The 20,541-nt window shown below is 40.8% G+C and overlaps 1 protein-coding gene across 17 annotated transcripts in view; it reads left to right on the top strand.

Annotated features, from left to right (window-relative positions):
* Window positions 1–20,541, top strand: part of LOC699403 (serine/threonine-protein phosphatase 4 regulatory subunit 1) — an 85,346-nt gene that overhangs the window by 50,147 nt on the left and 14,658 nt on the right. For 15 of the 17 annotated variants that reach the window (XR_013400073.1, XR_013400071.1, XR_013400076.1 and 12 more), the window contains 6 exons: window positions 2,221–2,367; window positions 13,561–13,668; window positions 14,478–14,543; window positions 17,081–17,239; window positions 17,939–18,123; window positions 19,191–19,660. Coding sequence is in view for 10 of the 17 variants with exons in the window: in XM_028828527.2 (XP_028684360.1) it covers window positions 2,221–2,367; window positions 13,561–13,668; window positions 14,478–14,543; window positions 17,081–17,239; window positions 17,939–18,123; window positions 19,191–19,660 (1,135 nt within the window). In the remaining 7 variants the exon portion in view is untranslated. Of the gene's footprint in view, window positions 1–2,220; window positions 2,368–13,560; window positions 13,669–14,477; window positions 14,544–17,080; window positions 17,275–17,865; window positions 18,124–19,190; window positions 19,661–20,541 lie in introns of all 17 variants that reach the window. The other 2 variants (XM_077952032.1, XM_077952033.1) reach the window with 2 other exon arrangements.

Here is a 20,541-nt window from a genome sequence, read left to right as displayed (position 1 = left end):
TCTGCCCTCAGAAAGCCCGCCGTCACAGACGCGGTAAAACACTCTTTCCTCATAATCGTCATATTTTTAATTTTGTTGAATACTTAAATTTCGTTCAGGTTTCGTGTGTGTGTGTGTGTGTGTGTGTGTGTGTGTGTGTGTGTGTGCTGTAGATGCAGTGAGCGTCAGAAAGGATGCAGTTTTGGATCCTGTAAATATTTCTCTCCTTTGGCTTCCAATAATCATGGTTGTACTAACAGTACCAGCCAGTATTCATTCAGTACATGCCATGTCCTAGACACCATCAGAAGCCTGTCACTCCTTTCATCCCCACAACAAGCTTATGAGATAGGTACTATGATTATCCAGTTTTATGGATAGGAAACTGAGGCTGGGAGAGGCCAAGTCACTTGGCCAAGATGACTCATCTAGTCACTTGGAGGATCCAGATGGGGGCTCAGCATTCAGACCCCACAGCTGTAGCCTGTACCCACTGCCGTGTTAGCTCTTGAGCTCCAGGCCTCTTCCCTGCCTCTGCCTGCACTTCTTGTCTGTGTCTTCCCCAGTCTCCATCATTAGCCCGATCCTCTCCTGCCCCTAAGAGTTGCTGTTTCTTCTCTAGGATATTGTCTTTGATCTCCCTTTCCTTATGGTATCAGGGTTCCCGCCATGGTCTCGTCTGCTACTGTGGCCCTAGGGAGACTCTACACACAACTGAACACTAGATTGCTGTCTCTCACCCAGGTCTCTGGAGTCTGTGAATCACTGCCCTCCATTGCCACAGTCCACTGGATGGCTCTGTCTAGATGTCCAGTGAATCCCATAGAGTTTAGAGACTCTAGCGTCCAGCCCTAGTCTCTCTATCCTCTATCTTGCTCTGGCTTCTGTGATTATCCTGGGTAGTCATTCTTAGCTCTCTTTAGCACTGTCTCTCACACCTGCCCTCTTCTTTCTGTCCCCTGCCCTGACATCATGCCTCATGAAAGCCTGTGGTGGCCCAGGAGCCCCTCACCTGTTCTCTCGTCAGAACCACTTTAGGTTTCCAGAATGTCACCCTCACTGAAGCCAAGTGTGATTGTGTTGCTTCTCTGCTGTTAAACTCTTGGGGGCTCCCATTGCACCTGGAGTGGTCACCAGAGGTCCTAGTGGGATCTGGCACACTTTTCCTGGCCTGATCTCAGCTTGCCCTTCATCCTGCCATCTGGAACTTGTCCTACTTCTTCAGAGTATTTTGCCCCAGAGTTCATCACCTTGCACCTCAGAACGTGCTGTTTGTTCTCCGGCCCTGTAAGGCCTTCTCCCCTCCTACCCTTGCTCAGTGGATTCATTTCCTGGAGCTGCTGTAACAACGCACCACAAACTGTGCAGCTTAAGACAGTAGATGTTTCTTTCCTCCCAGTTCCACAGATGGGAAGTGCAGCATCAGGGGGTTGTCAGAATGGGTTCCTTCTGGGTGCTCTAGGGGAGAATCTTTCCTTCTGCTTCCAGTCTCTGGCGGTTGCCAGCTTCTTGAGCTTGTGGCCACATCACTGGAATCTCTGCTGCCAACTTCACATAGCTTTGTCAGTGGCTCTTTCTTGGGCCCCTTCCCTGTGCGTTCTGTTGTACCAGACATAATTCCCATCTCAGGTGTGGCATGCCAGGGTTTACAGAGTCTCAGGAGGATGCTGCAGAGTTTTCCAGCAGGAGAAAAGGTGCGAAGTCATCCATTGATTCAGCAGATCCTTACAGAAAGCAAAATTTTGTGCCACAGGCTGCCAGGTCCTGAGGGTGCACTGGAAGACAAAGGATAAATCAGATGTGGTACCTGCCTTCTGAATTCACTCTCTGCAGCAGGAGAGACAGGTGGCAATTATGAAATCGTACAGAAAAAAATCCTCTATATGTTTGTATGTATGTAAATGCAGAAATCTGGAACAAGAGCTGTGGAGGAAAAATTCCAGGGCACTAGTCAAGTGTTGTCTGGGGACCTGTTCCAACAGGGACCAGGAGCAGAGGGGCTTTGGGCTGGAGCAGAGGAATGGTAGCCGGTCAGGTAGAGGGAGTGGCCTATTCAAAGACCTCAGGCAGGAGGGGCAGCAGAAGGCAGGAAGACCTAGTGGTCTTCAGGATGTTTAGGGGATGGGGGTGGGGGTTGGTAGGGGCTGGCTCAGCCACACCTGCTCAGTGGGGTTGGTCTATATCCTGAGGGCACTTCTGCTCACTTGTGCTTCACCGTTTGCCTTTTTTTTTCCCTTGTAGGTGAGAAAATCAAGTCAGGAAGTGCTCTTGATTCTTCTGGAACAAGATCTAATTTTCCAGCATGATATTGAAAACAAAGTGTGTCCCATTCTGCTGCAGCTCTCTGCCCCAGACAGTGATGACGAATATAAAGCAGAAGCTGTGAGCGTAAGTCTGTCCAGAGAATGACTGCCCAGCACCTGTGGGCACTGTCCCATAAGTTGACTGATACCTGACTTGAAGTATCACACGTGTTTGATTTTGGTCAGCACTGTTCTCATGAACAAGGTAGCCAGTTATTCAACCTAGGTTGGAGAAAGCTCACAGTTCAGCTCTGAGCATGTTTTGGAAGTAAGCATCCTTATAGCACCAATTGTTTTAAGAAGAAGAGGCTTGAGAAATCAGAACGATTTGGGCTTAGCAGCAGTAGCTGGCTTAGATTTCTGTTGGACAAGATGCTGAGATTTATAGGTAAATCCTTGAGCCTACTTGGACCATGGGCCTTCCTTCTCAAAGTAAGAACCCTAGTATGGTATGTGAGATAATTTTAGGTGGTACTTAGACAATTAAGAAGAAAATTTAGTAGACTTGTGTGTCTGTAGATTAGGAGAAGACTAAGATAGATATGTAAGCAAATAAGAAGAATCACTGTGAAGAATGCAGATGTGGCCAAACATTTACAGGCATTTGGGAGATGCTGTGTTAGAGTATTTGTGCTTCTGTCAGTCAGAGATGTGCAGTGAAAGGAATAGTATAAATACTCAGTGTCTTCTAGTTAATAGTCTGGTATCCTTGGGTTTGCAAGATTCTGTGTCCATTTTTAAATGATTATACAGTCGGGATTTTCTACTCGCTTCTGGAGTCCTTGTTCACAAACCAGCAGCTGATGATCCAGTGCTGGCTTTTCCTGCCCTCAGATCAAGATGTCTCCATTTGTCCTTTCGCCTTTTCCTTTGTGGCTCAAGGGGAGGTCGCAGTGGGCCATCTTGTCTTCTTTAGCTGCTGCTCCTCCACTGACCCATGCAAATAATGCTGTATGGCATGACCCTTTCTGTTTACCTTATAGAAGCACATAGCTCCAGGATTATTCCAGCATTTTAGGAAAAATTTGTCCCTAAAGGATGTAAAAAATCATAAGCATTAATTCTGAGTATAATAAAATATACAGAAGATAGTAGTTTTCCTGTTTGGGAAACAATGACGTTAGAGAAAGGAATTATTTTCTTTTTTTAAAGTGCAGAAACATTATATGCCATGGAGCTAAAAAATTGTGTTATAACATCAGAACATTTGGCAATTATTCTTCATTTATGTAAACGTTTTCTTCAACTATGTGTTAAAGGTCTGGCTTTTAAACTAATTTAATTTTTTGCATACTCCATATGTTTATAAGATGAATCAGGCTGAAGAATAATTGATTATTAAAATTCAAATTCTCCAGGGTTCTTTTATAAATTTCAAGTTTCTCTATAAGAAATTAAATTTGTTTTGCAAAATGAACCTGGATAATGTCATTTAGTTGGGGTATTTGGCAGTTGAGCAGTGAACTTTGCCAACTAGATCTTTTTCATTTGGAAGTTGGCTAGGCAAGTTTCCAAGGTTACGACTGACAACCGAATATCTTATCCCTAAAGACTGATAATACCATGAAAAATAATGCTAAAGGCATTTTTGCATGATTTTTATTTTGTTTTCTTTCCAAATACTCCATTCTTGTCAGCAATATTCTTCTTCTTCTTCATTGTTTTTGGTAGAAATACTTGGAAAATATTACAAGCCTTCAAAAAGCTATCTGCACAAATCACTTGCAGAACAAATTAGTTCACATAAATTGTATTTTTCATTCCAAGCAAGATGCTGGTCTCATTACTTGAATGGATAGGATTTGAACTGTAGCTGCAAGAACAGAAGTGATGTTGAACCTCCTACCCACCATGGCCCAGGCTGCGCTTGTCTGTTTCTTCCAGGTGTTCCTGCAGGACCTCTGCTTTTCCTCCCGTGGAGATCTGTTGGGAGTGGAATGTGGGATGTCTGGTCTGGCCCGTGTGTGCTTTGCTCCAGTTATTTCCCCAGACCCTGGAGGCCAAGGGGCCTTGGCGGGGTGCGGCGGGGACTTGCCCCTTGAGTATGAGAGAGCTGTGGAACATAGACAGAATCTCTTCTTTTTAGCTAGGAAGTGACGATGTGGGTAGAGTAAATGACAGTGTAGGTAGTCATTATCCAAGGAAGAGAAGGCCACATGTGTGCTTTGTAGAGCTCCCCTAGGAAGGCAGGGTTCTGATTTAGCTGGTCTGTGGCTGATATCCCAAACATTGCAGGTGCCAGTGTGTATCCATTAGGAGATGATTCAGGGAGCTGTCAGCTAAAAGGGTGATGAGGAAAGAAGCAAATTGGGCTGGTCAGATGCCCTCTGTGTTTGGGGGCTTTCTTTGCATCCAGATGGTGTGAATATTGCTACATCTGTACTGTACATAAACACACGCTTACTCAGAGCAGTGCCATTTTGAAGGAGGTACCTCAACTCCCAAGGAGACTGCACGTCCTCATGGACAAAATACATCTGTTCATTTGACTTTTCACTCTCATTAGAACTTACAAGTAGTTGATTCTGATGCTAACAACTCTAGTGCATATATGATTGGGAAAATCAGAGAGAACCAACTGCATGTGTCCTGGGTGTTTTAGATTGAGTTATGCAGGACAGCTGCTTCCATGTTGGGACATGGGTATATGGAATCCTGGGAAGGGAAATGTACGTGCATTTTCCTTTGTGAAACCCTTCTAGAAACCCTACGCAATGTTAGTGACTCTGTCCTTGATGCAGTCAGAAGAGTTGGCTCTGTCTTCTGTCACTTAGCAGTTGAGTTGTGAAATTCTGTTTATTTCTCCCTCAAGATGGTGAGCTTCTTAAACACTGGACTGTGGTATCTTTGCACTATCAGCACCCAGCACAGTGCCAGGCTCAGAGTCAGTACTAAATAAATGTTTGTTGGATGAATGAATCGGTAAAAACGGCAAGAACTGTATCTTGTAATTATATCTAGACAGGATAAACAGGCCACTGGAGACCAATTATAATTCCTCTTGCTTACAGGGACGCCATTAGCATTCCGAGATTATAACTCATTGTCAGAAGCCTATTTTTCTCTCTCAACACGTTTTCACATTAAGGCTTCCTCATTTTTTGTCATTTCTATTTTTAAGCTCATTTTTATTTGTGCATGTATTTAAGAAGAATGTTGTGGTTATGTGCTACAAGGAATAGTTAGCTCCAAGCAACTAAGTGAAGATCGTCATTCCATACAAGTGGTTCCCAGGGCCACGGGAATATAATTTCTTGTCACTTGGTGTGCTGACTTCTAATGACTCTGGATTTGTTTTATGCTGTATAGTAATAAGGTCATGCGGGTGTGGCAGATGGAGAGGGGTGGATGGAGATACTGGGAGTGCTTTAGTTGCCCATCACACTGGATACGGAAGCCTCATATCCTCATTTATTGTAGCTGTCACTTTGTACAACTCTGCTAAGCATCACATCAGAAATATGTGTCCTCTGTGTTCTGAGGACACAAACCTTTTCCTTATTTGTGTTATGGGCTAGTTTCCCCTTTGCCCCACCCCCATTGGTTTTCTTTCCCCTCTTCCTGTATGCAAATTCCAAATAGAATGATGGGTAGATTACTAACCCAGACCATTTTCTACTGTAAATAGGCAGTGCTGTGTATATAATGAGAATAACAGACTTTAGAGACAGGAAGTCCTTCTTCCCCCCGTCCCTGCCTTTCTCCATCCCTTTCTTGTCTGCCCACTTCGGTCCTTCACTCCCCTGCCTTACCCTCTTCCTTCCTCATTTTGTTCTTTCCTCCCTTTCTTTTTACTTTGTTGGGGGAATGGAAGAATTATTTCACAATTTTGTTTTTGGCAACTTTTCATCTTGTTTCAATTTCAGACTTGCAAGAAAGTTGCAAGAATAGTATTCTGAATTCCCCTATACCTCTCTCTGGCTTCTTTAGTAATTTATATTTAGTTTCATTTGTTTTATCTTTTTTTTCTCTTCCCCTCCATCTCTCCCTCTCTCTCCACACATACAGACAGATGCATATTTACTGTATTTATTATTTTCTGAGTCATTTGAGACTCAGTTGGAGGCATTGTCCCTCTTTACATCTAAATACTTCATTTTTTAATTTAATTTTTTATTAAGGACAAACAGCAGCATTCATCTAAATACTTCAATGTATATATCCTAAAAGGAAGGAAATTCTCTTATATAACCATAGTACAATGATCAAAATAGGAAATTTCACACCGATACAGTGCTAATTTTATAGCCACAGTTCCTATGCAAACATCATCTTTGTTCAGGACCCAGTCCAGGGTCCCTTGCTGCACTGAGCTGTCCTGTCTCTTTGGTTTCCATTAATCTGGAACAATTCCCACGTCTGTCTTTGAATTTTGTAACACTTAAATATTGGAAGAGTACTGGCCACATTTTTTTTGCAGAGTGTCTCCCTGTTTGGCTTTGCCTGATGTTTCCTTGTGATTGGATTCAGACTCTGTCTTTCTGGCAGGAGTATCACAGGAGTGATGTATTCCCAGTGTGTCTTGGCAGGAGGCACAAGACTTCAGCTTGTCCTAATATTGGTGATGTTAACTTTGATGACCTAATAGATAGACGTGGTATCTGCCAGGTTTCTCCAGTGTGTTCTTTTTTCTCTCGGGAAGTAATGAGGAGAGTTACCTTGAGATGATTTAAGTATGCTTTTCTCCGTCAGACCTTTACCCACTAGCGTTGCTGTCTATTGATGATTCTGGTTGGCATTCTGCTATGCTCCCTTCTCCATAATTTGTCACCATTTTCTTGAGGATTTTCATATCTATATTCAAGAGAACAATTGTCTTTTCCTATTATGTCTTTGTTGGATTTTAGAATCAGAATTATTCTGGCTTCAAAAAATGAGTTGGGAAGTATTCCCTCCTTTTCTGTTTTCTGAAAGGTTTTGTTTAAGATTGGAGTTATTTTTTTCCTTAAACATTTGTTAGAATTCTCCAGTAGAACCTCTGGTCCTAGAGTTTTCTTTGCGAGATGGTTTTTCATAACAGATTTAATTCGGATATGGTGCTGTTCAGATTTCTTCATCTGTGTAACTGGGTAAGTTGTACATTTCAGGGAATTTATTAATTTCATGTAAGTTGTCAGATTTATTGACTTGTTCACGATATTCTTTTATTATCTTTCTAATGTCTGTAAGATCTGTAGTGTTATCCCCTTTCAGTTATGATCTTGGTAATTTGTGCTTTTTTTCTCTCTTGATCAGTCTTGCTAGGGGCTTATCAAATTTGTGTTTTCAAGCCAATTTTCAGCTTCATTGGTTTTATCACTTATTTCTTTTTCATTGATTTCTACTGTTTATGATTTCCACCCTTCTCCTTTCTTGAGTTGTTTGCTTGTCCTTTTTTTAGCTTTTTAAAGAGGAAACTGTTTTTAAGCCTACCTTCTTTTCCATTTTAAGCATTTAAAGCTACACATTTAATGTTAATGTCTATGTGATATATTAACCCTTTCATCATTGAGAAATGTCTGAGAGTAATCCATATTTTATAATCAATTATGATAGTAATATAAGCACTCTAGCATTTTATACTTATTGCTTATTTTATTTGTTTATATTTTTTTACTCTCAATTTATATGTCTTTACATTTCAAGTGTTTCTGCTTTTGTTAGCATCTGTTTGGGTCCTGCTTTTATATCCAGTCTAATAGTTTCTGCTCTTTAATTAGTGTGTTTAGTTCATTTATATTTAATGTAATTATTGATATGTTTGGTTTTATTTTTGCCATTTCTCTGTTTTCATTTGTCTCATCTGTTTTGTTGTTAATTCTTTTCTGTTTTCTTTTGGGCTAATGAATGTTTTTTAGCATTGCATTTTAATTCCTCTATTGAGTATTTTAAAAAAATATATCACCTTTTGCAACAGCGTGGTTGCATTCACTTGCCTTCATCCTTTGTGCTGTTGTTTTCATGTATATTACATTATGAGCCTGCAAATACACTGTGTTAGGCCATTCTTGGATTGCTATGCAGAAATACCTGAGACTGGGTAATTTATAAGAAAAGAGGTTTAATTGAATCATGGTTCTGCAGACTATACAGGAAGCGTAGTGACAGCATCTGCTTCTGAGGAGGTCTCAGGAACCTTTTACTCATGGCAGAAGGCAAAGTGGGAGCAGGCATGTCACATGATGAAAACAGGAGCAAGAGAGGAAGTGGTGGGGAGGGAGGTGCCACACTTTAAATAACCAGATATGCAAGAACTCACTATTATGAAGATAATACCAAGCAATGAGAGATCCACCCCCATGACCCAAATACCTCCCACCAGGCCCCATCTCTAATATTGGGGATTACAGTTCAATTTGAGATTTGGTGGGGGCGTATATTTAAACCATATGGTACAGTATTTTAATTTTTGATTTAAAGAGTTTTATCTTTTGAAGAGAGTAGTAAAAAAAAAAAATGCAGCCTTTTATATGCCCATTTTTACCATTTTTGGTGATTGTCATTCTTTCCTTTCCTAGATATGAGTTACCATCTGGTATCCTTTCCCTAAAAGCCAGAAGAACTTCCTTTAGTACCTTTTGTAGTTCAGGTTGGCTGATGATGAAATTTATTAATTTTTGTTTATCTGAAAATGTCTTTATTTTGCATTTATTTTTGAATGATAGTTTTGCTGGATGTAGAATTGTGAGTTAAAAAGGTTTTTTGTTTCTTTTCTTTTAGCATTTTGAAGATACCATTCTGTTGTCTTCTGGCCTTCTTTGTTTCTCATAAGAAGTCATCTGCCATTTATATTGTACTCGTATATATAAAATATCCTTTTTTCTCTGCTCATGAGATTTTTCTCTTTACCTTTGGATTTTAGCAGAGTTAGTATACTGTTTTTTCTCCATCGAACTTCTTGGATTTGTGTGTTAAGCCTTTCAACTAATTTGGGAAGTTTGGGCTATTGTTGTTTTAAATACCTTTTTCTGTATTCTTTTTCTCCTTTCAGTTTGTGACTTAGATAACACAAAGTTGGGACCCTTAATATTGTCCCACAGGTCTTTGAGGCATTGTTCAGTTTTCTTTAATCATTTTCTTATCTCTGATGTTTAGATTTGATAATTTTTATTTATTTATCTTTAAGTTTATTGATTCTTTTTTTACATCTCTCCAATCTGCTGTTAGGCCTAACCAGCAAATTTTTAATTTCAGTTATTGTATATTTTGCTCCAGAATTTCCCTTTTGATCTTTTATAGACCTTTACAGTTTCTATATCTCTATTGTATAGAAAGTCCCTGTCTATTCTTTATGTGTTTTTTTCCTTGTAATTCTTGAGTATATTTATAACAGCTCCTTTAAAGTCCTTGTCTGGCCCTTGCAACATTTGGATCATCTTGATGTTGGTTTTCGTTGACTAATATTATGGATCACTTTTTTCTTATTAATGCATGAGTAGTGATTTTTGACTGGACAATGGACATTATAAATGGTACATTGCAGAGTCCCTGGATTCTGTTATATTTTTCTAAAATGATTTCTGTCCTAGGAGGCAGTTACCTTGATTAATCTCCAACTCCAAATTTTCTGCCTTGTGACCAGAAGCTGAAATCTGTGCACAGTGTGTTTAATTTCTGACTGCTGCTTTTTTTCTGGGTCCTCTGGGATCTCCCCCACATATATGTAGTTTAGCGGTCAGCCAAAGATTTAAGTACATTTTATGCACAGATTTTGGACCTTACTTGCAAATCTCTCCTGTTGCAGTATATCTTTTAAGAGTAGCCTGTTCTCCAGTTCCTGCCTTTTGGTTGCTTTCTACTGCTTTCAAAGGGTGTTATTTTTATGTTTTGTCAAGATTTTGTGCTTTTTAGCTATAGGAGGGTTAGTCTAAGTTAGACTGTGCTAACCAGAAGTCTTGGTTCTTTTTTATAGTTTCCATTTCTTTGATAAGATTCCTGATCTGTTCATTCATTGTGACCCTATTTTCCTCTTTGTACTTGAGCGTATTTGTAATAACTGCTTTAAATTCCTTTTAAAGTCTTCTAATTCTAATATCTGGATTTTCTGTGGGTGTCTTTTTCTGCTGACTGATACTTTTCTTGACTATGAGTCACATTTTCTTATTGCTTCTCATGTCTATAGATTTTTCATTTTCTATTTTGTAGAAACTGGATTTTGTTACTTACCTCTAGAGAGTATTGACTTTGTTCTAGAAAGCAGTTCAGATTCTGTTTTTACTGTAGTAGGCAGCAGCTGAAACAGCTCACTTCTTTCATCCTTAAGTTACTGTTTCTCTATGAACCTCATCATCTCCCCTGTGCATGCATAGTTCAGCGATCAGTCAAGGATTAGGGTAGGATTTAACCATGGATTTTGGAGCTTTCCTTTCTTTGGCTCCTTCTTTCCTTCACAGTAAAACTGTAGCTTTAAAAAATTTATATATGTCTGTATGTATTTATTTCACTAGCTTTAGGGTTACAGGTGGTTTTTGGCAACATGGATGAATTGTATAGTGGTGAAGTCTAGGATATTAGTGTACACATCACTTGAGTAGTGTACATTGAACACCAATAGGTGGTTTTTCATCCATCACCCCTTTCTGACCCTCTCCCCTTCTGAGTCTCCAGTTTCCATTATATGACTGTGTTTGCCTTTGCATACCCATAGCTTAGCTTCCACTTATAAGTGAGAACATGGGGCATTTGGTTTTCCATTCCTGAGTTACTTCACTTACAATAATGGCCTGCAGTTCCATCCAAGTTACTGCAAAAGACATTCTTTTGTTCTTTTTTATGGCTGAGTAATATTCCATAGTATATATATACACCATATTAAAAATATATATATGTGTGTGTGTGTGTGTGTGTGTGTGTATATATATATATATTTTTTTTTTTTTTTTCCTTTTTTTGAGATAGCATCTTGCTCTGTTGCCCAGGCTGTAGTGCAGTGGTACAATCTTGGGTTACTGCATCCTCAACCTCCTCGGCTCAAGTGATCCTCCCATCTCAGTCTCCCAGGTAGCGGGGACTACAGGCATGTACCACTACACCCAGCTAATTTTGTTTACTTTTTTAGAGACTTGTCTCACTGCGTTGCCCAGACTACAACATTTTCTTCGTTTTCTCATCAGTTGATGGGCACTTAGATTGATTCCATATCTTTGCAATTGTGAATTGTCTTACAATAAACATATGCATACAGATGTCTTTTTGATATAATAATTTCCTTTCCTTTGGGTTTATACCCAGTAGTGGGATTGCTGGATCGAATGGTAGACCTACTTTTTAGTTCTTTGAGAATTCTCCATAATGTTTGCCATAGAAGTTGTACTAATTTACATTCCCACCAGCAGTATATAAGTGTTCCCTTTTCACCATTCATGTCAACATCTATGTTTTTTGACTTTTTAATAATGACCATTTTGACTAGGGTAACATGGTATATCATTGTGGTTTTAGCTTGCATTTGTCTGATAATTAGTGATGTTGAATATTTTTTTATATGCTTGTTGACCATTTGTATATCTTCTTTTGAGAAATGTCTGTTCATATAATTGGCCCACTTTTTCGTGGGATTATTTATTTTTTCTTCTTATTTGAGTTCCTTGTAGATTCTGATATCAGTCCTTTGTTGGATGCATAGTTTGCAAATATTTTCTCCCATTCTGTGGGTTGTCTCTTTGATGATTATTTCTTTGCTGTGCAGAAGCTTTTTAGTTTAATTAGGTCCCATTTATTTATATTTGTTTTAATTAAATTTGCTTTTGGGGTCTTAGTCATAAATTCTTTGCCTACACCAGTGTCCAGAAGAGTTTTTCCTAGATTTTCTTCTATAATTTTTATGGTTTCAGGTCTTAGATTTAAAATCTTGAGTAGATTTTTGTATAAAGGGAGAGATAAGGATCCAGTTTCATTCTTTTCCATGTAGCTAGCCAGTTTTCCCAGCACCATTTATTGAATAGAGTATCGTTTCCCCAGTGTATGTTTTGTATGCATTGTCAAAGATCAGTTGGTTGTAAGTATTTGGCTTTATTTCTGGGTTCTCTATTCTGTTGCATTGGTTTGCTTTTATACTATTACCATGCTGTTTTGGTTACTGTAGCCTTGTACTGTAATTCAAAGTTGGGTAATGTGATGCCTCCAGATTTGTTCTTTTAGCTTAGTGTTGCTGTGGCTATTCTGAGTCTTAATTCTGTATGAATTTTAGGATTTTTTTTCCTAATTCTGTGAATAATGAATTGATATTTTGCTAAGAATTGCATTAAATCTGTAGATTACTTTGGACAATGTGGTCATTTTTATGATATTGATTCTTCTAATCCATGAACATGGAATGTATTTACATTTGTTTGTGTCATCTGTGATTTCTTTGGACAGGGTTTTGTAGTTCTCTTTGTAGAGATCTTTTACCTCCTTGGTTAAGTATAAGCATTTTATTTTTATTTTTTGTAGTTATCAAGTTCTTGAATTGATTCTCATCTTGCTCATGGTTGGTATAAAGCAGTGCTACTAATTTGTATACATTGGTTTTGTAACCCAAGACTTTACTAAATTCATTTATCAAATCTAGGAGTCTTTTGGAGGAGTCTAGGGTTTTCTAGGTATGAGATCATATCATCAGCAAGCAGAGGTAGTTTCTTTTTTCTGGTTGAGGTGCCTTCTTTTCTTTCTCTTGTCTCATTACTCTGGCTAGGACTTCTACCTGTTGCTTTTGCTTGAGGTCTAGCTACCCTGCATAGCCATGTAGAACGGGAAGTACCCTCAGGCCAAAAGCAGCACAAATGCAAAATTTAATCATTTTTTTTTTCTTGTAAGGGTCTGCTTTTTAGTTTCTCTGGAATATGATCATTTTCCAGTGCTTACCATGTCCTGCTGTCACTGGATGTCTCACCTCTCCACTGTTTCTGTTTAGTCATGCTATTTAACCTCTCGCAGCATTTCCCCGTCTGGAAACATGAGGGTAAAGAATACCCATGTCATAGGATTCTTGGGAAGGTAAAATAGGCCAAAGCACATACATATTGTTTGTTTGTGTGTTGGATACAAGGTGGGGACCTGGCAGATGGTAACTCTTGAGCTTCAGACAAACAGTTATCTGAGTCAAACAGTTATCTGAGTCAAACTGGGGAAATGTTGGGCCTTCTGTTGATCTTATAAGTTGACAAAACTCAAAAGAAGGTGTTTTTTATTTTTCCTTCTTAGGTATGTTGGGAATATTTTGAATATTGGCTTTTGGAATATATCTTTAATGCTATATGTGACTTAAATGCTTTGGCATTTTAAATGATTTGATTTTTTTTTTTTTTTTAATTAATAGATAATCTGCAAAATGGCTTCCATGCTGAGTAAGAGTACAGTTGAACGCCTGCTACTCCCCCGATTCTGTGAACTGTGTGGTGATGGGAAGCTTTTTCAAGTTCGGAAGGTAGGAATGTAAGAATTCCAAAACTCTTAAAGTTGAAAGTTCAAAATGGGTTTCTGTAAAGTTTTTGGACTTCTTCAGTAGACATAGTCTGGGGGAAAAATGTGTCCTGTGTGAACTCTGTAAGGAAAATGTCTGAACAGTGTTGCCAGTGTTTACTGCAGTTAGGAAATGCAGAGACCTGGAGATAAGAGTATGTGTGGGTAGACCTGTTCCTCTCAGACACAGGTGAGAGTCAGGGGACCTTGCTCGTTTATGGTTAGATGCCCAGGCTTGCAAGGTCTTTGATCATCTGTGGTGATTTGATCCAGAACCTTCTTATCTTTGCTATACCTTCCAACCCCAAATTCCCATTTAGTCACTTGTCATTTGGTTGTCAAATTCTTCCTTTTGAAGTCTGTTACTATCCCTCCCTAAACAGCCTCATCCTGCACCTTGCTGTCTGGCCATCACCCCTCTGGTCTCTGTTCATGATACACAGGCAGGACAGCAGGTCTCCTTTGCCATGCAGGGAATGTTAAGGGGCCTCTTTTGCCTTATTGCTAACATGCCTTCTGTATCAAGATCAATTAGGAGCCAGAAAATCCTAGAATTTGGCACCTTATTGCAAATCTTCTGTTTTTGATGCAGTGGAGGCACCTGGCATAATGCTCTGTGGGCGATGGGCTTGGGAAAGGCTTGATAGCTGCCTGACTAGAGTGGTAATTGCTCTCAAGGTTCCTGCTTGTTAGTTTTTACTTTGTTTTTACTTTGTTTTTTGTTAAGACAAAAAGAAAGATAAGAATAATGGATATGCCTTTTGCCTTTTTAAGGTTTGTGCTGCAAATTTTGGTGATATTTGTCATGCTGTTGGACAAGAAGCCACTGAGAAATTTTTGGTATGTGACATTTTGGCCAATTATAATTGTTGATTTGCTTCTTAATGCACTTTCAAAATCACTTAAGTTTTGTATTTATGAGTCTGTTACTGTGGAATGGCAGCTCAATTTTGCATTTGTTAATTTCGAATTTCATGACTTATGAAGCTAACATTTTCCTAAGCATTAGGTAGCTGGTCTGTGGAATGGGCTGGAAGCAACTCCCATCTTCTTTCCTGTGGGCTTGGCTGTCTCCTCCTTATAGGTCACTTTTCCCTGCTTTATTCTCACTGTCCAAGCTGCTCTCTCTCTTCTCTCTCTCTGCAGCTCTTTCTAGAACACCACTCTGCCACCTCACTCCTGGGCCTCAAAACCATGGTGATTTTTTTCTTGGTTTATAGGTTAAAATCTAGAGCCTTCTGGGGCCTTCCAGGTCCCTTCGTAGATGACTTTTCTGCCTCACCTCCAGTCCCCTTTCTCAGTTCCGAACACTACCCTGGCCTTGGTGGATCTCACCTCTAGCCGTATATATGAAGCCTGGGGAGGGCCCAGGCAGCTGCATTTTTGATAAAGTCCCCTATGATCTGATGCATAGCAGGGTAGAGATCCATTTCCCTAAGCAGCCAGGTGACTTCAGCATCCTTGAGGCTTTTTGCTCTTTCACAGCTCTGGGCCTGTGCTCACTAAGAGCATCTTCCCTGCCTGGTGGGACCCTCCTCACGCTTCCAGCCCAGGCTGACCTACCTGTGGTGCCAGAGAGAATCAGCTTCTCCCTTCTCAGCGTCCTGGTGACATTTGTTCAGAGGAGCTGAGGAGCTTCTTGAGGGCAGGGACTGCATTGTGTTCATCCTTGTTTCCCTAGTGCCTACCCCGTCAATCCCCGGCCCCTAGAGAACCTTGCTCCGTAAGCATTTGTCACTTTTATTTGACAGAATATACTCCTTGTATGGGTGAGACTTTGACCTCAAAAAGTTTAATCTTTAAATTGATTTTTAAATTTAAGTTCAGAAGCTCATTTTATTTTATTTAAAGTATAAGCCACGTCAACACAGTTCTAACCCAAGAATAATTTTTAATGGGCTGTTGCTTTGAATATATAGTGATTTTTTTTTTTCTTTTTAAATTTTGAGACACTGTCTTGCTCTGTCGCGTAGGCCAGAATGCAGTGGTATGATCTCGGCTCACTGCAACCTCTGCCTCCCGGGTTCAAGCTAAGGCTGGATCCTGCCTTCGTCTCCTGAGTAGCTGGGATTACAGGCACGCACCACCGCGCCCGGCTAATTTTTGTATTTTTAGTAGAGACAGGGTTTCACCATGTTGGCCAGGCTGGTCTCGAACTGCTGACCTGGTGATCCACCCACCTTGGCTTCCCAAAGTGCTGGGATTACAGGCGTGAGCCACCACGCCCGTCTACAGTGAACATTATCTTCTACTTAATATATCTGAATGAAGAATGGAAGAATGGCAGTGGGTAACATGCTAATCATTTGTAGGCAGATACTGCCATGATTATATCATATTCCCATTTGTGAAGCATTTTAGGCTATTTTACATTAGGATATTAAAAACACAGCCTTTTTAAAGGATACATTTTAAAAGGAGATATAATCATGACCTTTACAGAGATATGAAATGAACGTGTTTCAGAGATTTTATTTAACTCATTTATTAGTGAGGAAAACCAGTAAGATATTACAGCCAGTTTAATGGAGAACTCAAAGTACTCATTTATAGTCAGAGCAAGGAATACTGAAGTGAACTTACAAATGAATTCAAAACTGGTCAATATCCAGGGTGATAATTGATTGCATTTCACTGGACAACAATTTGCATTTCTGTTGGCGGGAATTATTTGCATTACTATCAGGTTTTAGCAACTTACCTTCTATCACTTCAGAGTTGTAAAATAGTGAGTCAAAGACAGTGATACCTGGATGGGTGAGTTAGTTGGGACATCTACTGTTTCAGAGTCTTTCACAATCTTCTCTACAATTTACATAACAAGTATCAGTCATTCTGCCCTTTTTGGGGTTTTCTCTATTATCTGTTAAAGGTAACCAAGTCATTTACTAAAATTAGGAGGTAAAAGAAATGTTAATTTCCACTTCTTATAATATCTGTTTGTTTCAAATGATTCCTTTTAGACCAGTATGTATTTTCCTTTTCCTTGTCATTAATTTCTGCATATGCCTTCACTACTTCATTAAAATAGGTTCCAGCACTTTGGGAGGCCGAGGCGGGCAGGTCACGTGAGGCCAGGAGTTCGAGACCAGCCTGGCCAACGTGGAGAAACCCCATCTCTACTAAACATAAAAAAAATTAGCCGGATGTGGTGGCACATGCCTGTAATCCCAGCTTCTCTGGAGGCTGAGGCAGAAGAATCGCTTGAACCTGGGAGGCAGAGGTTGCAGTGAGCCGAGATCACACCACTGCACTCCAGCCTGGGCGACAGAGCGAGACTCTGTTTCACAAAAACAAACAAACAAACAACCCAAACAGGTTCTGCTCTTCCTCAGGGCCTCCAATTGGAGTAGCACTCTTTTTGTTTGTTTTGGCAGATCCCAAAGTTCTTTGAGCTCTGCTCTGATGCTGTTTGGGGCATGCGGAAAGCCTGTGCGGAGTGCTTCACGGCTGTGTCACACAGCTCCTCCCCTGGGGTCCGCAGAACCCAGCTCTCCCCGCTCTTCATCAGACTTGTCAGCGACCCCTGCCGATGGGTGAGTGCCAGCAGCCCTGTCCAGACAACTGGCCTGTGTTGACCAACTGTCCAGCTACGTCTGGCTTCCAGGCTGGGATTCACTTCTGGACTCGTAACTTTGTATTTTGTCCCTTCAGTTACTGATTGCCATATTCACATTTACACTGTGTGAGGTCTCAGGGAAACTAAAATCTCAAAAACTTGGGGTGAATTAAGAAGGTGAGGTATACCATACCATTTACAGTGAATGAATATCATGAAAATCATAATTGAGAAAGAAAAAACTATGTAACTAAACTGTTACTTTTTCTGTTGCTATCATAAACGTGTCTGTAATGATTAATAAGGCCTGTTCAAATACTTGATACAAAATGTATTATTTATATAAAATTAATATTCTGGAAGAATGAATACAGTATAATGGGGCTAAATTTTTCCTTACTTTCTGTTGAATAATAGTGTTTGGAATTTAGGAAATGATTTGGAAAGCAGTAAATCTCCAGAGATGTAATGTGAAAGCAGTAAATCTTCATAGATGTAATGTGAAAGCAGTAAATGTCCATAGATGTAATGTGAAAGCAGTAAATGTCCATAGATGTAATGTGCTGGAGAGTAGCTTGTGTGATGTCCAACCACGTGTTTCAGCCTGGACTCAGGCCTGGCCACCACCGCTGGCCGATGCTGCATTCATTCACTGCAGTGTTCTCTCTGGTTCCAGGTGCGCCAGGCTGCCTTCCAGTCCCTCGGCCCCTTCATTTCCACCTTTGCAAACCCCTCCAGGGCTGGCCTTTATCTTCGAGAGGATGGCACCCTGAGCATCCGGCCTCTCACCCAGGATTTCGACTCTGGTTTTGCCTCTGGCTCACCCGCTCCCAGCAGTGGTGGTAACACTTCCCCTGCCAGGTAAGCTTTGGCTAGGGTCACCACCAGGACCCTCGATGTACCTTAAGAACCCACCTAAAATTTCATCAATTATCTTGTCTCGAGTTTTAGTAGTGACCTTCTGGGCAAGATGGAATATTAGAGCTTTAATTATGTAAAGAAGCAAAAAGTAATTGCAATAATGATTTTGAAACATGACTACTGGGTTATAAATAATGAAGCTATTGTGTCTCCTAAATTTAGATAAAATACGCATTGAGATTAGTGATTAAAAAACCTATAAAGAAAATTTTCTCTTACTTTTTGATTAATTAAGTTGTCTGGGTAATTTACCTAGGGAAAAATGTGAAGTCTTCCAAATGTACTTTTTTGGAGGTTAGGTTGCGTGTACATAAAGGCGGCACTCCTGACCAACAGTGGTAGACCCTGCAGTGTTTGCTAGTATGGCGCTGGATCTTGACTTTGTCATGTCTTTCCTCTGAGGCTGATGTGTATACACTAACCATCCTCTTTGAGGTTGTTTGTAAACGTCTCTCCATTGTTAGCATGCAGGTGTGTGAGAGTGGGTAACTGATGCCTCACAGAATACAAATCCTTCTGAGGTTGGCCCATCCTCCCTTTATCCCTCCTCTATCAGAGTTCCTTGAGCTCCTGCTGTATGGCAGGCCCATGGGCAGTGTCTTCCTCAAGACCTCAAGGTGGTTAACAAATTGCCAGCTCTTACCAGTTTCAGCGCCTTTTATTTTCTAATGCCTGCCCCCTGGTGGAAGTACTCATGAGCAGGAAATGGATGAAATGTACCAAAGGTGCTGCAGCAGAAGTCTAGGCTGGCTTAGCCCTGGAATGTAGTGGCAAGACTGGCTGAACCTTCAGGTGGTGTTTTCAGTGCCCATCATACTCCCGGCGGGGCAGTGGGGGTTGACTAAACCTCTCATCCTTTCGTGAGATTTTAGTCTGCTGACACCAGGAGACACAAAGAGGGGCAAGTGGTCAGCTAGGAAGTGGAGGACTGGGTGAGGATGTGGTTCTCATGTTTTTCCCTGTGACTTTCAGTCTATTACACAGTATTAAAAGTTTGCTTCCCTCAGTTTAACTAGTTCAGCAAAGCCTGTGCAGAGGGAGCCAGAGCTACCCGTGGAAGGGACCTCAGCGAAAACCAGCAATTTCCCGCACATGGGTAGCTCCCCTGACGGCCCAGCGGAAAACCCTGTGGAAAGCTGTGTGTCGGCTGGAGCTGAGCTGACCGGGCTTTCCCCAGAGACCAGCGCCTTCTCAAAGCTTTCTGACAATAGCGACTTCCCCATCAGCAGCTACCCTGGATCAGATTCCTGGGCCTGCCCAGGGAACTCTGAGGATGTGTTCAGTCATTTTCTTTATTGGCGAACTCCTCTCCCTGACATAAGCAAGGACTTAGAGCTACTTCTGAGCGAGGCTGGGCCTCAGGAGGATTACTGCAGCAGACCTGGCGTTGTGCACAACAACTGTGTGGCCCGGAGTGAGATTCAGAAAGTCCTTGATAGTTTGCAGGAGCATCTGATGAATGATCCGGATGTTCAAGGTAAATGTTGTTCATTGTCATTAAAGAGAAGATGGGATGTTTCTGTGTCGTGTGTTGCATTTCGCCACTTCCTTCTTCCCCAGGCCTGTGTACTGACGCGCGTGTGTGTGGACCTGTATTTATTTACACGGCGCACACATTGAGAGGAGAGACTTGTTCAGTCTCAGTACCGCTTGAAAAGTCAGAAATACCTCTGTGCAGGTACCTGTGCAATGATTGTGCTTTCTAATTTTGCAGATGGACCTGCACAGAGTCTGAAGTCAGTTCTAATAGGAAAGTGGGTAGTTTGTGGGCATATCTGTAGCAGGGGAAATTTTGTTAGCTCCTTAGACACGCTGTTACATCATCTCCCACATAGAATGCCCTTTCTAGTTATGAATAGCCAAGGATGGCCTCCTTTTGGAGCCTATTAACGCAGCCCTTAGCTAAACTTAAAGGTTCTTGTCTTTGTACAGGAAGGAAAGGCACAACTACTTCTGTGGTGTATTTTTCATTTTATGACTCGTGCTCCCACTGAGCATCTGATCAGGGATCCGGACCTCACAATCCATATCCCATTATCGTGATCTTCCTTCTCTGCACAGTGCTATATTTGTATTCTTCCTTGAGTTGGAGAAATTGGAAGAAACAGCACTTGCTGCTGTTGCTGGGCAGAGATTTGTGAAGCTTTCAGGAAGGGAACTGTGAAAATTCAGTTAGCCGTGTGATTATTCTTTATCCTTAAATTTATGAAGGAAACTAAATCAATGTTTGCTGAAGGAATGGGCACATGTAACATATCACTTCTGATAGCTATAGACAAAAGCCTGTTTTTGGAAAACACACGACTGAGCTGCCTTAATCCCCGGTGTGAGACCTGGTCTGGGGGCTGGGCAGTGATG

Source organism: Macaca mulatta, chromosome 10, assembly GCF_049350105.2.
Source record: "Macaca mulatta isolate MMU2019108-1 chromosome 10, T2T-MMU8v2.0, whole genome shotgun sequence".
Taxonomy (NCBI): domain Eukaryota; kingdom Metazoa; phylum Chordata; class Mammalia; order Primates; family Cercopithecidae; genus Macaca; species Macaca mulatta.
The sequence above is the reverse complement of the archived record's forward strand: the minus strand, read 5'-3'. Positions and strand labels throughout refer to the sequence as shown.